This window comes from Lipotes vexillifer, unplaced genomic scaffold (assembly GCF_000442215.2).
Source record: "Lipotes vexillifer unplaced genomic scaffold, Lipotes_vexillifer_v1.1 scaffold935, whole genome shotgun sequence".
Taxonomy (NCBI): domain Eukaryota; kingdom Metazoa; phylum Chordata; class Mammalia; order Artiodactyla; family Lipotidae; genus Lipotes; species Lipotes vexillifer.
In genome coordinates this window covers 540,854-556,672 of record NW_006777895.1, presented here as the reverse complement: position 1 = coordinate 556,672, position 15,819 = coordinate 540,854, and the positions used below count along the sequence as shown (strand labels likewise).

General features: G+C 38.8%; 1 protein-coding gene across 2 annotated transcripts in view; it reads left to right on the top strand.

Annotated features, from left to right (window-relative positions):
- Window positions 1-15,819, top strand: part of TFB1M (transcription factor B1, mitochondrial) — a 59,550-nt gene that overhangs the window by 24,663 nt on the left and 19,068 nt on the right. For both annotated transcript variants that reach the window (XM_007451338.1, XM_007451337.1), the window contains exon 5: window positions 1,661-1,780. In XM_007451338.1, the coding sequence (XP_007451400.1) occupies window positions 1,661-1,780 (120 nt within the window). The remainder of the gene's footprint in view (window positions 1-1,660; window positions 1,781-15,819) is intronic.

Sequence of the window (15,819 nt, the reverse complement as noted above, 5' to 3'; positions counted from 1 at the left end):
TTCCTGCTGCTCCGTATGGTTGCCAGTATTAGGTTCTGTCAGGTTCTTTTTCTGTTGTTTAAATTTTGTTCATTTCATGAATATGAAACTGTTTCTCATATGGTTTTAATGTGCAGGTCCCTAATCTGTAACCATAGTTTATGGTTATGGTTCATTGGGGTTGCTCTTACCATATTTCTCATCATATTTTCTATTAGTTGTTTATCTTTTGATTATGGAGCTATAGGAGTTTCTTCTGAACACTAATCCTTTGTCAGATCTGAATTTCAGATACCTTGTCTCAGTCTGTGACTTACCTTATAGTGTTTTATTACACAGAAGTTTTTAATTTAAATAGAACAAAATACATCAGTCTTTTCTTGCTTCTGCTTTTTCATTATTAAGAAATTCTTCCTTACCATGGGGGTCATAGATATTTAAAAATTAAAAATTTTTCACTTCCTGTTAATTCACTTGGAATTTATTTTTGGTTGTGATGTGAGATACGGACCTCCATTGTCCTCCTTGTAGATTCCTGTTTACACCAGTACCGCTGAAGGATCCTTCCTTTTCCCACTGGCAGCTGCTACCTCACATCTGTCACAGTTCAAATGTCCACGTGTGCTTGGGTCTTTTTCTAAGGTTTTTGTTCCATCGGGTCTGTTTGTACCTCTAGCAATACCATACTTCTTTAATTTCGATATCTGGCGAGTCACCCCCATCTCATCTCCACACAGCAGCCCCCGCCCCCTGTTCCCCCAGTTCCTGATGTTCTTCAGGAGTATCCTGGCTGTCTTGGCGCTTTGCTTTTTCATATAAAATTTATATGGAATTTAAAGTTCTTTCTAAAAATCCTTTTCGGTTATTGGTTGAAATTGTATTTATGAGTTAATCTGAATATACCTAATGTTAAAATAAAAATCTTTGGGCGCTTAAGAGAGTAAATTCCTAGTTTTTTGTAAAAATTAGTTGCAAAAACAGCTAATTCTTCAATAGTTCTGAATATTCAAGGTTTTATTACATTTAAGTAAAGAAGAGCACACCACTGAAAATGTTCATGCAGATATTGGGGTAGTTCATAAAACTAAAGCATCTTTAGTTCTTCATTAATCTTGCTAACTTTTTCATTTATCAATATTTATTGATTACTTGTTTCATACAGTATCTTCTACATAATATAACAGTGGTTTGAAAATCCCAACAGCCAGTGGTAGGGAAGTTTTCTTATGTGATTTTTTTTGAGTGCACTGTATATGATATAATTCACGCTTCTTAGATGTACCTCATCAGTTAGTACTGGAGGAAAATACTCTCCATGTTGGTTTTGTATCATGTCAGATAGCCTATGCTTTTTTTTTTTTTTTTTTTTTTTTTTTTGGCGGTATGTGGGCCTCTCACTGTTGTGGCCTCTCCCATTGTGGAGCACAGGCTCCGGACGAGCAGGCTCAACGGCCATGGCTCACGGGCCCAGCCGCTCCACGGCATGTGGGATCTTCCCAGACCGGGGCACGAACCCGTATCCCCTGCATCGGCAGGCGGACTCTCAACCACTGCGCCACCAGGGAAGCCCGCCTATGCTTTTTAAAAGCCTATGCTTTTAAAATTTTTCTCAGAAAATCTACTTAGTGTTCATAGGTAATGAATGAATTACTTGCTAAAATTCCTTTGTGTCCTTGTGCAGAGACTTACAGCCAGTACAGGAAGCAAGCAGCGTAGTCGCCTCTCCATCATGGCCCAGTACCTCTGCGATGTTCAGCACATCTTGACAATTCCAGGTCAGGCTTTCATCCCCAAACCGGAGGTGAGTTTCTTTTTGTTTGTTTTAGCATACCAGAATTAGGATTTTAATTGTAATCTTTGCTCCTGTGAGGATATGTCATAGGAAATTATCTCTACTAATCTGATCTTACATGCACACTGTACCACACCTTTTTCTTTACCTCTCCTAAATGAGAACCATAAACATCACAGTATGAATAGTTCTTATTCTAATTTTTCTTCTCCTTCTATGGTGTGACCAAATGTCTAGGTTTATCCATGTTGCCCTGGTGGTGCTATTATCATTATAATTATTATCCCCTTTTACCCTTAAAAGTGATGAGTTATATGGTCACCCAATACTCAAAAAAAGAAATCAGTATTTCTTTGTGATTTCTGATGGAGACTTCTAACTAAAGTTACATCAGACATTATCTGTTTATTTTTATTGAAATATATTTGACATTTAACATTGTATAAATTTAAGGTATACAGCATGTTAACTTGGTACATTTGTATATTGTAATATAGTTGCCATTGTAGCAATAATTGGCACCTCTATCTTATTACATAATTATCCTTTCTTTTTGATAGTTGAAATAATTAAGTTCTAGTCTCTTAGCAAGTTCGATTATAATACAATATTGTTTATATTTACTGTGCATTATATCTCTAGGGTTTATTTACAACTGATTGTAAGTTTGTACCTTTAAACAGCTTCCTGTCCCCCCCTCCCCTGGTAACCACCATTTCACAAGTCTGGCTTTTTAAAATTCCACATGTAAGTGATAACATACAGTACTTGTCTTTCTGTCTGACTTATCTCACTTAGCATAATGTGCTCAACGTCCAGCTGTGTTGTCACAGATTGTTGTGTTGTCAGGGTGTCCTCCTTTCTTATGACTGAATAATATTCCATAATATATGTATATAAAATATACACCACATTTTCTTTATTCATCTGTCGATGGACATTTAGGTTAGCTTTCCTATCTGGCTATTGTACATAATGCTGCAATGAATACAGAGGTGCATGTATCTTTTTGAGTTAGTGGTTTCATTTTCTTCAGATAAATACCCAGAAGTTGAATTGCTGGATCACATGGTAGATCTGTTTTTAATTTTGCCAGGATACTCCATACCATTTTCCGTAGTGGCTGCACCAACTTACATTCCCACCAGCAGTGCACAAGGGTTCCCTTTTCTCCACATGCTCACCAGCACTTACCTCTTACCTTCTTGATCGCCATTCTAACAGGTGTGAGGCGATATCTCATTGTGGTTTTCATTAGTATTGCCCTGATGATTAGTGATGTCGAGCATTTTTTCATGTGCCTGTTGGCCATTGGGTTATTTTATCTTCTTTGGAAAAAAGTCTGTTTAGTTTTTCTGCCCATCTTTTAATCAGATTATTTGGGGTTTTGTTGTTGTTATTGAGTAGTAGGAGTTCTTTTTATATTTTGGGTATTAACTCCTTATCCAGTATATGATTTGTAAAAATTTTTTCTCATTCTGTAGTTTGTCTTTTCATTTTGTGAAGTGTTACTTTTGCTATGCAGAAGCTCTTAAGTTTGTGGTCCCTTCTGTTGATTTTTGCTTTTGTTCTATGTGTTTTTGTTGTTATATCCAAAAAAAATCATTGCCAGGACCAAGTGGACGAGTTTACTTCCTACTGTTTTTTTCTGGGAGTTGTGTAGTGTCAGATCTTGTGTTTAAGTGTTTGATCCTAGAAAGGAGTCCAGTTTCACTGCGTGTGTTTATCCAGTTTTCCCAACACAATTCATTGAAGAAACTATCCTTTCCCCATTGGGTGCTCTTGGCTCCCTTGTCAAATATTAGTTGATCATATAAGCAAGGGTTTAATTCTGGGCTCTCTGTCCTGTTCATTGGTCTGTGTGTCTGTCTTTGTGCCAGTAACATTACTGTTTTTTGTTTTGTTCTGTTTTGTTTTTACTGTAGGTTTGTAGTATAGTTTGTAATCGGGAAGTATGATATCTCAGAAAGTGTGATACCTCCAGCTTTGTTTTTTTCCTCAGTATTGCTTTGGCTATTTAGGGACATCTGTGGTTCCATACAAATTTTAGAATTCTTTTTTCTATTTCTGTAAAGAATGGCATTGGTATTTTCATGGGGATTGCATTGAATCTATAGATGGCTTTGGGTAGGATGGACATTGTAATAATATTAATTTTTCAAATCCATGAATATAAGATGTCTTTCCATTTGTGTTTTCTTTGATATCTTTCAGCAAAGTCTTGTAGTTTTCACTGTACGGATCTTTCACTTCTTGATTAAATTTATCCCTAAGTATTTTATTGTTTTTGATGCTATTGTGAATGGTTAGTTTTATTTCTTTTCAGATGTTTCATCCTTAGTATATAGAAATGCAGTTGATTTCTATATGTTGATTTTTGTGTCTTGCAACTTTACTAAAATTATTGATTACTTCCAAGAGTTTTTTGGTTGAGTCTTTGGGATTTTCTATGTACAAAATCATATCATCTGCAAATAGTGACAGTTTTACTCCTTCTTTCCCGATTTGGATGCCTTTTCTTTGTCTTGTCTAATCACTCTAGCTAGGACTTCCAATATTCTTAAATAAATAAGAGTGGTGATAGTGGGCATCCTTGTCTTGTTCCTAATCTTAGAGGAAAAGCTTTCAGGTTTTCTCCACTGAGTATAATGTTAGCTGTACATTTGTTGTTTGTGGTCTTTATTCTGTGGAACTGTGTTCCTTCTATATCCAATCTACTGAAAGTTTTCATCAGGAAGGGTTGTTGTAATTGTCAGGTGCTTTTTCTGCATCTAGTAAGGTGATCATGTGATTTTTATCTTTCATTTTATTAGTGTGATGTATTACATTTTTTGATTTGTGTATGTTGAACCATCCTTACATCTCAGGGATAAATCCCACTTGGTCATGGTGCATGATCCTTTTTATGTGTTCTTGAATTTGGCTTACTAATATTTTGTTGAGAATTTTTGCATCTGTATTCATTAGGGGTATTGGTCTATAGTTTCCTTATCTGGCTTTGGTTTCAAAGTAATGCTGGCCTCATGGAATGAGTTTGGAAGTATTCCCTCCTCCTCTGTTTTTGGAAGAGTTTGAGAGGATTGGTGTTAATTCTTCTTTGAATGGTAGAATTTTCAAGTGAAGCCATCTGGTCCTGGGGTTTTCTGTTTTGGGAGGTTTTAGATTACTGATTCAACCTCTTTGCTCACTATTGGTCTGTTCAGATTTTGTTTCTTCGTGATTCAGTCTTGATAGGTTGTATGTTTCTAAGAACTTATCCATTTCCTCTAGGTTGTCTAATTTGTTGGCATATAGTTTTTCATAATAGTCTTGTATGGTTCTATGTATTTCTATAGTCTCAGTTGTAATGTCTCCTTTTTCGTTTCTAATTTTATTTATTTGCGTCTTCTCTTTTTATCTTAGTCTGGATAAAGGTTTGTCAATTTTTTTAATCTTTTCAAAGAACCAGCTTTTGGTTTTGTTGATTCTTTCTATTGTTTTTCTGGGCTTCATTTCATTTATTTCCAGTCTGATCTTTATTATTTCCTTTCTTCTGCTAGCTTTGTTCTTTTTCTAATTCCTCGAGGTATAAAGTTAGGTTATTTGAGATCTTTCTAATTTCTTAATATATGAATTTATTGCTGTAAACTTCTCAGAACTGCTTTTGCTGCATTCCATAGGTTTTAATATGTTGTATTTTCATTTGTTATTTGAGATAATTTTTTATTTCTCTTTTGATTTTTTCTTTGACCCATTGGTTGTTCAGAAGTGTGTTTAGTTTCCACATATTTTTAGATTTTCCAGCTTTCCTCTTGCTAATTTCTAGTTTTATACCATTGTGGTCAGAAAAGCTAGTTGGTGTGATTTTCATCTTCTTTAATTTTCTGAGATTTGTTTCATGCCCTATCATATGATCTGTACTTGAAAACATTCCATGTGCACTTGAGAAGAATGTGTATTTTGCTACTGTTGTGTGGAATGTTCTTTATATGTTTAAGTCCATTTGTTCTAGAGTATGGTTTCCAACATTTCCTTGTTGATTTTCTGTCTGGATGATCTATCCATTGCTGACAGTGGCATATTCATTGTTGTCTATTTCTCCCTTTGGATATGTTAGTACAGTAAGTCCCCTACATACAAATGAGTTCCATTCCGAGAGTGTGTTCTTAAGTCCAATATTTCCTAAGTCCAACAAAGCCTGGGTACCCAACTAACACAATCGGCTCTATAGTACTGTACTGTAATAGGTTTATAATATTCTTCACACAAATAATACATTAAAAAACCCACAAAATTTTTAAAAAACACTTTTAATCTTACAGTACAGTACCTTGAAAAGTACAGTGGCACAGCACAACAGCTGGCATACAGGGCCACATTCACATCTTTGAAAGTTCGCAACTTGAAGGTTTGTAGTAGGGGACTTACTGTATTTGCTTAATATATTTCAGTGCTCCAATTTTGAGTGTATATATATTTACAATTATTATATCAATATCTTCAAGATGTATTGACCCTTTTATCATTACATAACAACTTTGTTTGTCTCTTGTTATCATTTTTTGGCTTGAAGTCTATTTTGTCTGATACAAGTGTGGCTCTACCCAATTTCTTTTGGTTTCCACTTCCATTCCTTCACTTTGAGCCTATGTGTGTCTTTAGAGCCGAAATGAGCTTCCCTTAGGCAGCATACAGTTGGGTTTTGTTTTTTTGATCCATGCAGTCGTTGTGTACCTTTTTTTTTTTTTTTTTTGCGGTACGCAGGCCTCTCACTGTTGTGGCCTCTCCCGTTGCGGAGCACAGGCTCCGGACGCGCAGGCCCAGCGGCCATGGCTCACAGGCCCAGCCGCTCCGCGGCATGTGGGATCTTCCCAGACCAGGGCACGAACCCGTGTCCCCTGCATCGGCAGGCGGACTCTCAACCACTTTTGAGTGGTGAGTGCAGTCCATTTCTATTTGGAGTGATTATTGACGTACCAGGGTTTACTGCCGCCATCTTGCCATTTGCCTTCTGGCTGTTTTGTATCACCATTGTTTCTTTTGCCTCTCTGTTTCTGTCTGCCTTTCTAATGTGGTGGGTTTCCGTGGTCATTTGCTCAGTCTTCCCTTTTTTATCTTTCATGACTGTACTCTAGAGTTTGGCTTTGTGGTTGCCATGTGGCTTACGTAAAACATCTCAGAAACAAAACACTTCTTTTTATGCAGATAGCACCTTATCTTTGTCTATAAAGTTTCCACCCTTTCACTCTTCCTCTTTTATATCTTTGATATCTCACTTTTTATGCTGTGGATTCACAGAGAAATTGTAATAGCTATGGTTATCCTTAATATTCTTTTCCTTAAGCCTTTATGTGATAATTGTGGTTAACACACCATTCTAATATAAAGTTTCCTGATTCTGACTGTTTTTCACCTTTGCAAGAGTATTGTGTACTTTCTTTTGTTGCTTTTATATCATTATTAGTGTCTTTATTTTTAAGCTTGAAGAATTCCTTTTCAGCATTTCTTGCAAGGCAGGTCTAGTGGTGAACTCCCTCAGTTTTTGTTTGTCTGGGAAAGCCTTTATTTGTTCATTATACTTGAAGGATAACTTTGCTGAATAAAGTATTCTTGGCTGGCAGTTTTTATCTTTCAACACTTTGAATATGTCATTCCATTCTCTCCTGGCCTGTAGTGTTTCTGCTGAGAAATCTGCTGATAGCCTAGTGGCGGTTCCTTTGTAGGTTACTTTCCTCCCCCCCCCCCCCCCCGCCCCACCCGGCTGCCTTTAAGATACTTTCTCTATCATTGATTTTTGACAATTTCATTATAATGTATCTTGGGTAAGGTCTTTTTGCATTGAGGTGATAGGGTATTCTGTTAGTTTCTTGGACATGTATGCTTAATTCTTTGGCCAGGTTTGAGAAGTTCTCAGCAATTATTTCTCTAAATACATTCTCTGCTCTCTTCTCCTTTAGGAAGACCGGTTATTCTTATATTTGTTTTTCTCATCATATCTGATGGCTCTCCTAGGAGATCTTCACTTTTTAAAAACCTTAGTTCTCACCCCTGAGTCATTTCTAAATTCCTGTCTTCCAAGTTGCTAATTCTTTCTTTGGTCTGATCTGCCCTATTTCTTAAGCTCTCTAATGTATTTTTCGTATCATTCATTGAATTCTTCAGCTCCAGAATTTGGTTCTTTTTTTAAAATTTCAATCTCTCTGGTAAAGAACTCCTTCTGTTTACTCATTTTATTCCTGAGTTCATCAAATTGCCTTTCTGAGTTTACTTGTAGCTCACTGAATTTCATCGTAACAGCTAGTCTGAATTCTTTGTAAGTTCGTTTACCATATTCTGTGCCTTTGAGTTTAGTTACTGGAGAGTTATCATTTTCTTTTGGTGAAGGTACCGCGTTACCAGTTTTTCATCGTGTTTGATGAATTGTGCCTCTGCCCTCTCATTTGAAGTAGCACACTTAGTTTTACTTTTGTTAAAATAAGACTCTGGCAAATAGAAACCCTTCTTTTGTTTCCCAGAAGGTGGCGCTATAGCTCAAGTTTTTGGTTTCTCTTGACCTGATCTGGCTTTGGGGCTGCACTCTGAAGGGGGTGTTAAAAAAAAAAAAAAGTTCGGTAAAAGTCGGTGGCAGAGCGGCAGAAGGTTTGGGCTTAGCACCTGAGGCTCTGAGTGCTCACAGCCCAGTAGGGACGGTCCTTGAGTGGGGGTCCTTCCAGAGGTCCATGGCAGACCCCTTGCTGAAATCCCAAGGCAGACAGCAGAGAACAGCACCTTCCATGCACTCTGTTATTCCTGTCTGCCTCTTTCCCTTTCCTCTCCCTCGTCCCAGTCATGGAGGTCCCTCAGAAATCCAGATGCTGCTGGAGAGAAGCAGGTCCATCTAGTTGCGATCTGTGCAGCCGGGAGGTCGGTTACTCGCCCCTTTCTCTTTCCACCTCCTCTGTGAGGCAAGCTCACCACTGTCCTGGTGAAAGCCCAGCACGTTGCTGTGTCGCTCTAGGGAGGGAGGGGGGCTCACTCCTGAGTTCCTCCTTCTCAGCTCCACACTTGTCTTTATCCCGCTCCGGTGGCGTGCCTGGTTCTCCTTCTGTCTGGCTGGACCTCTGCAAGTTCTCTGTCTCCCTGAGCGTCTGCTGCGGTTTTCAGTCGCCAGTTTTACTTCCCCCGACCCCACCCCCATCAAGGTGCTGGGTGTGGGGCAGGCTCACTGCCTTCCTGGGGTCCACAGCCCCCTTCCCGGTCCTGTCTTTCTACTTCCTGAAGCACAGTTGGGTGGAAATCTCCTGGTTGGTCCGGTGTAACGTGCAGAGGCGCTTTTTTCTGTTTGGTTATGAATGATGAATTGTATATAAAAGGAGAGAGAAAAAGAGACAACTCGTGCTGCCAGGGTGCTGATGTCACTTTAAAGATCCAAACATATTATATTTATCATGATTTTTCCCCCACTTTTTTGAGAGACCTTGTTTTGACAGTATTACTTGTGATCAGTCATCTGTGGAAAACTAGTTGGATATTAAACTAGACTCTGACTATTATATGCTAATCACAGAAGAGTAAGTGCTAATTACAGAAACCAAGCTTCTCTGACAAAAGTACAAATCAGTAAGCCAGTGTCTAGTTTAGCAAAAGCACTGCTGGATGAGTTACTACAGGACGTGTGCTATAAAAACTTACTTATTTCTTCATTGAAGATATCCTGAGCCCCAGCAGCATGAAAAGCCCTAGCTAGGCAGAGAGGGGGTGGTGACAGGAGCGGTAGCCCAGTCAGACATCTGCCTTCAGGGAGTGCACAGCTAGTGAGGAACAGCTTTCTTCTTGCTGAAACTCTCAACTCTAAAGTCTTGCAAAGTTTCCCTTATGTTATTTGACATTCGCTAATATAAGTAGATATCGTGAAAAAATCATGTGGTTTTTAGATTTAGAATGGAGCCCCTGACCAATAGCGTTTGACCTGTTTGTACAAATTGAACCGTGATCTGAGGCATCTCCATGGCCTGTGCTGCCACCTTCCACGTCCTCTGCCATGTTGTCGACCACAGTTAGCCACGCTTTCGGGTGACTTTAGGAATTCAGTCCATCTTCCACTTTTATAACAGACTTAATTGTCAGCTTTTTCTCAATCAAGGTCAGTATTACCAACCTTCAGCATCTCAAGCTTTCAGATATTGTAAATGACTTCTTCCAAAATAATAGATCCTGTTAGATCCTAGACAGAACTTAATGATTGGAGATATAGATCATGATCAGATTTAACACAGTGGTGCTCTCAGGGATTTTTTTATCCTAGAATAGGTGGCCATTGTAATGAAGAAAACCAAGTCACCATATAGCCTTCTCTCTTCTCGTAGTGCATATATATGTGTATATAACGTTTTCAGTAGTATAAGAGCCAGTTATATCAGAAACCACTATCTTCACTTTTAGGCTTTTAAACTTATGGTGATTGCTGTAATCCAGAATCTTTAGACATCTAAATTTTACCAAGGGTTTCTCAGGGTAGATATTAGAATATTTTTAGTGGAAAGTTTCTAACTCTTTGTTTTAGTTACCTAGTTGAGAGTAATTGATGGTGTTTAGAGGTTATTGTCAACTTTATCTTTGATTTAGGGATAAGATCCACATATAGTTAAAGTACTTTTCCCCCAGGATTAAGGTCTTATGAAACTATTATTTGTTAAAAAGCTTGCTATGTCTTTGATTCTCTTTTTATTGAGGATGTTTGCTTTTTGGCAAATTAAACATACTCATAGCAATTTTCTGTATGTGCTTTTCATCATGTTGTAAATACTACATGCAGAGGATTTATTTTTAATCCAGGAAAGCAGTTTTCAAAGAGGAGAGAGAATGTATTATGATAAAGGAAAACAATAAATCAAATGATTAGATTTTAGTTGTACCAGAATATGCTGCTGCTCTGAAGTAGTTATACCATATTAGGGCAAATCAGGAGTGCCCTGAGGAGCCAGAAAACACTTGACTGATAGCACATTGAGCAAACTTGTAAAAATTCATTTTCTTAAGTAAGAAAGGGGAAGAGTTAGTACAGAGGTGATAAAAATAACAGTACAAGGGTGTCCCTCTGGCTAAACGCTTTTAAACGCAAGAAGAGAAAGTCATAAGCATAACACAGGTAAAATATGCTCAGAAAAAATTTACTAAAATTCAGTGCTTATTCTCAACCAAAACTCTAAGAATAGATATGGAGAATTTCCTGTGTGATATAACAAGAAGGGCTCATTTATAACCATCTTAGGATTTTTCCTGTGAGAATTGGTTAACCCTTCTAATTATCAGTCTTCAAATTAACTAACTTAATCAAGCTTTAATGGCAGAACTCTCACAGCTGTGGAGCTATTACAACTACACCCTGCTCCTAAGTAGTTGAGCTCAATTCTTGCAAGATTCTTCCCTCTCATTAACTTCTCTAGCCCAGTCCCCAAAGTTTGAACCCCAAATTCTTTTCTATTTACAGAAAACACAGCCTCTTAGGTTCTTAAAATTAGACTAACTGGTCTACTCTAATGTTTCTTAAACTACTAGAGTTTGTAGTATATGGATTTCTTCCCTCTCATTAACTTCTCTAGCCCAGTCCCCAAAGTTTGAACCCCAAATTCTTTTCTATTTACAGAAAACACAGCCTCTTAGGTTCTTAAAATTAGACTAACTGGTCTACTCTAATGTTTCTTAAACTACTAGAGTTTGTAGTATATGGATTTTTTTTTTTTGCGGTACACAAGCCTCTCACTGTTGTGGCCTCTCCCGTTGCGGAGCACAGGCTCCGGACGCACAGGCTCAGTGGCCATGGCTCACGGGCCCAGCCGCTCCGCGGCATGTGGGATCTTCCCAGACCGGGGCATGAACCCGTGTCCCCTGCATCAGCAGGCGGACTCTCAACCACTGCGCCACCAGGGAAGCCCTATATGGATTTTTAAGTTAGAATTCTTTAAATTTTGTATTTTAATTTCACTGTTGAGTTCATAAAATTATTTTACCAATTAGAAAACAAAATGTCTCTTTTCCAGTGCAAATTCACAGTTGAAAAATGCTTCCATGAGAACGTAAGACTTGTTTCTGAAGTTTCCCAAGCTGACATCTGAAGACCCCTGAGAATTCATATATTTCTGGGGTTCCACAGTAATTTTTATTTCAACTAGTCTGCACATTACAGTCGGCCCTCCGTATCCACGGGTTCCACATTGGTGGATTCAGCCAACACCCAGATTAAAAATAGTCAAGAAAAACAAATTCCAGGATGTTCCAAAAAGCAAAACTTGAATTTGCCAAATATAGGACAACTATTTATTTACATACCATTTACATTGTATTAGGTATTATAAGTAATCTAGAGATGATTGAAAGTATACGGGAGGATGTGTGTAGGTTCTGTGCAAATGCTATGCCACATTATATAAGGGACTTGAGTGTCCTCTGATTTATCCCCCACAGATACTGAGGGACAGCCATACTCAAGTGTGAGAAATCCTGAGCCATTAGCTAGTCCCTCAAAATTCTATGTCATCTTTTTTCTTTTATAAATTGTGGTCGTGGGTCTGGTGATTTAACATCCTTCCCACACCACTGTCCTGTACCCCAACCTAGTAGAAAAGTCACTTAGATACAATCTGAGAATTGCAACAGGCTCTTCTGATTGATAAAACAGAGGCAGTGCACAGCAGTGGAAGAACTAGAAGTACTTTGAAGTCAGCTGGACCTCCTGGAATTCCAGCGCTCCTAGTTATGAGAACTTGGTCATGTTAATAAGCTGATAAGTTAATAATACATCAGATTGGGGCAATAATGCCACCCTTGAAGGATTGTTGGTGAGGAATAGAAATAATCAATATACAGTGCCTAACAGGAGTATCTCACACAGGAAGGCAGTCAGTGAAAGGTAGATCTTACTGTTATGGTTATAAACAAATATTTATGGACTAAGTTGTTATATCCTGATATAATAATGTGGATTATAACTTTTAAAACATACATATAATTTATATATAGTTTTGCCTATTTAGAAGTATGGCACATGGAGCAAGTAACTCCCAAACATGGTACAGATTTAAAGCATAAATTGTGTCAATACAATCTTAGATGAATTAATGATGCTACACCTGTGACATAAAGAAAAGGTCAGCACTTTGGGGCATCCACGCATGACCTTTGAGAACAGCATTTTAGAAGCTTTCCGCTACGAGCCCCCAGCTATTGAGGCCTCGACCTCTGGTCAAATAAGCTTAGTAAATGGATGGGTCCACATAAGAAACAGCCATTTTTCATGCTTTTGTGTTTTTTGAATCTGATATTGAGGCTGTGACTTCTGCTGTCTGTTACCCTGTATTTGAAAATCCTTTGGACATAAGGTCAGAAGACTAATATTTTTCTGCTTAACTAATATTCTTTTGTATTTGGTCTGGCTTCCTAGAAGCAGAGATTGGGGTAAGGATTTTTGGGAAAGTGATGTATTGAGGAGACTCTGAAGAGAAGGAGTGAGGGAAGCAGGCCAAGGCAGAGCAAAAGCTAAGCAAGGGTATTGTTTCGCCTGGAGACGTAGCTTCAGCCTGGTCCCACGGGGGTCCCAGGATAAGGTCTGAAGGGGAGCTCTGGGGCACAAATTGCCCCACAGGTTTTGTCCTCCCTTGAGGCAGGGGGCGGCTGTTGTACCACTGTCAGTCGGAACAGTTGGTGCCCTCACCTTGTAGTAGAGGCAGCTCCGCATCTATGAGCCATTAGCACCCAGCGCTCAGAACAGCTGGGGAATGGGGGGGCAGGGCAGTATGGCAGCAGCAACGGCCTCTGTTGGTTTCCTCCAGGAGACAAAGCTATCAGATTCCTTATGTGGCCTTCTCCGACTTGGTTGTGTGGGAAGTTTTAAACTACATTTCATATTTAATTGCTTCAGCAACCTTCAACCAGGATTATTTAATAGCATTCTTTCTCTCTTCCTTTTCTTTATAATTTTAACCTCTCTTCTTTCTCTTTTGGTTTTTCTCTTTATTGGACCAGCAGTTTTATTGTAAGTTGACTCAAATGCTTTTTTTTTTCCTGCGGTGCGCGGGCCTCTCACTGTTGTGGCCTCTCCCGTCCCGGAGCACAGGCTCCGGACGCGCAGCCTCAGCGGCCATGGCTCACGGGCCCAGCCACTCTGCGACATGTGGGATCTTCCCAGACCGGGGCATGAACCCGTGTCCCCTGCATCGGCAGGCAGACTCTCAACCACTGCGCCACCAGGGAAGCCCGACTCAAATGCTTTTTGAAAGTGGATGAGTGTAAAAGAAATAAATATGTAAACTAAAAACCAGTTTTATAATTAGAAAAAATACCTGAGTTGTCCTCCTTAAAAATCAGATAAAATAAGTGTTGAATAGAAATAAGAGTATTTACTGTTACGATCTAATTTAACATTAGTTATGCTTTCATATGTACTCAAGAATAAAATAAGCAATAGTATTATAAATCCAAGGAAGGAAGAAACAAAATTGCATTTTTGCAGATGACACTTTTCTTATATGTATGAAGCACAATGAAATGAACAAAATTATTGGAGGTAAGAGATATGCAACAGGGTTCTGCAAAATTATAGGCTATGATGGAAATCCTCAGACGTCAGTAAAGTCAGTATATTCTCAAGTCATATAGCTAAAAATATAGACGGCATTTGTTTAGAAAGTATTTTGACCGCTCAGAAGGAGTATATACTTTCTAATTTTTAAAAAATTTTTTTTAAATTTTTGGCTGCGTTGGGTCTTCGTTGCTGCGCGCGGGCTTTCTCTATTTGAGGCAAGCAGGGTCTGCTCTTCATTGCGGTGCGCGGGCTTCTCATTGCTGTGTCTTCTCGTTGCAGAGCATGGGCTCTAGGGCTTCAGCAGTTGTGGCACATGGGCTCAGTAGTTGTAGCACACGGGCTCAGTAGTTGTGGCTTGCAGGCTCTAGAGCGCAGGCTCAGTAGTTGTGGTGCACAGGCTTAGTTGTTCCGCGGCATATGGGATCTTCCCAGACCAGGGCTCAAGCCCGTGTCCCCTGCATTGGCAGGCGGATTCTTAACCACTGCACCATCAGGGAAGTCCAGGAGTATATACTTTCAATGCCTTCCTAATTCCCATGTGAAATCGTACCTTTATTTTAGCTATTCTGTTAATATGTAATGATGATACAGAAGAGGATGATCTACCAAATAAAATAGGTATAAAACATTTTAGTCTGTATGCACAATCCAAAATTATTTACTCACATAAAAGATAACTTCCCACTTCATGAGTTATTAATGTACAAGGAAGTAGCCTTTTCCCCCTTTACCACTGTATTAGGAACAATACCTAAGCGTACATGAACAAATAGTTAGAAACAACAGTGTACGATGTTACCTTTGCACATTAGAAAATTCCATTTTTATTTTCTTATAAAGTGTTTGAATTACATATCATAATTTAACATCTTTTAAAGCATCTTTTATTCTTTAAGAATTCTTTTCACATCCATTAACCAATTGAAGCAGCTCATTTATAAACACATTTTTGTTAACATGAGTCAAACCTAAAAGAAAAAAGAATGACAACTTGAAAGTAACCTTTATCATCCAGATTGATTCAGTGCGATATTAAGTGATGGGGTAAATCAGAAATGATAGAGGTAAATGAACGTAGTCTGGAGAATCCTCTTACTAGCAGCCAGAACAGGGCAGTTCTTAAGCCATTTTAAAACAAACTCTTCACGTTTTCACTTAGCTTGTACTTGATGCTTCACAAGTCCTCGAGATTTCAGTTTGAGTTTGGTTTGGTTTTGCTTTGCTGTGGTAGCATTTACCAATTTCTTTTCTTTATTTCTGCCTAATCTTTGAATGCCATTTTATATGGAGATAGTTTTCCTAAAATGTCAACAGAGCCGGGGAGATGACAGTAGGTGGGGACTTGGGGTGGCCGGTTTGGGCATCCTGTGAAGGAGGCGGGCAGCTCCTCTCTGTGTCGTAAGGCGCAGGCCTATAGAGGGGCTTGAAAACAGAAGCAGGTGACTGTGGGGTTGCCAAGGAGAGGGAGCAAAAGCAGAGGGTATCCCGGGTTAACACCAGGACAAGGTGC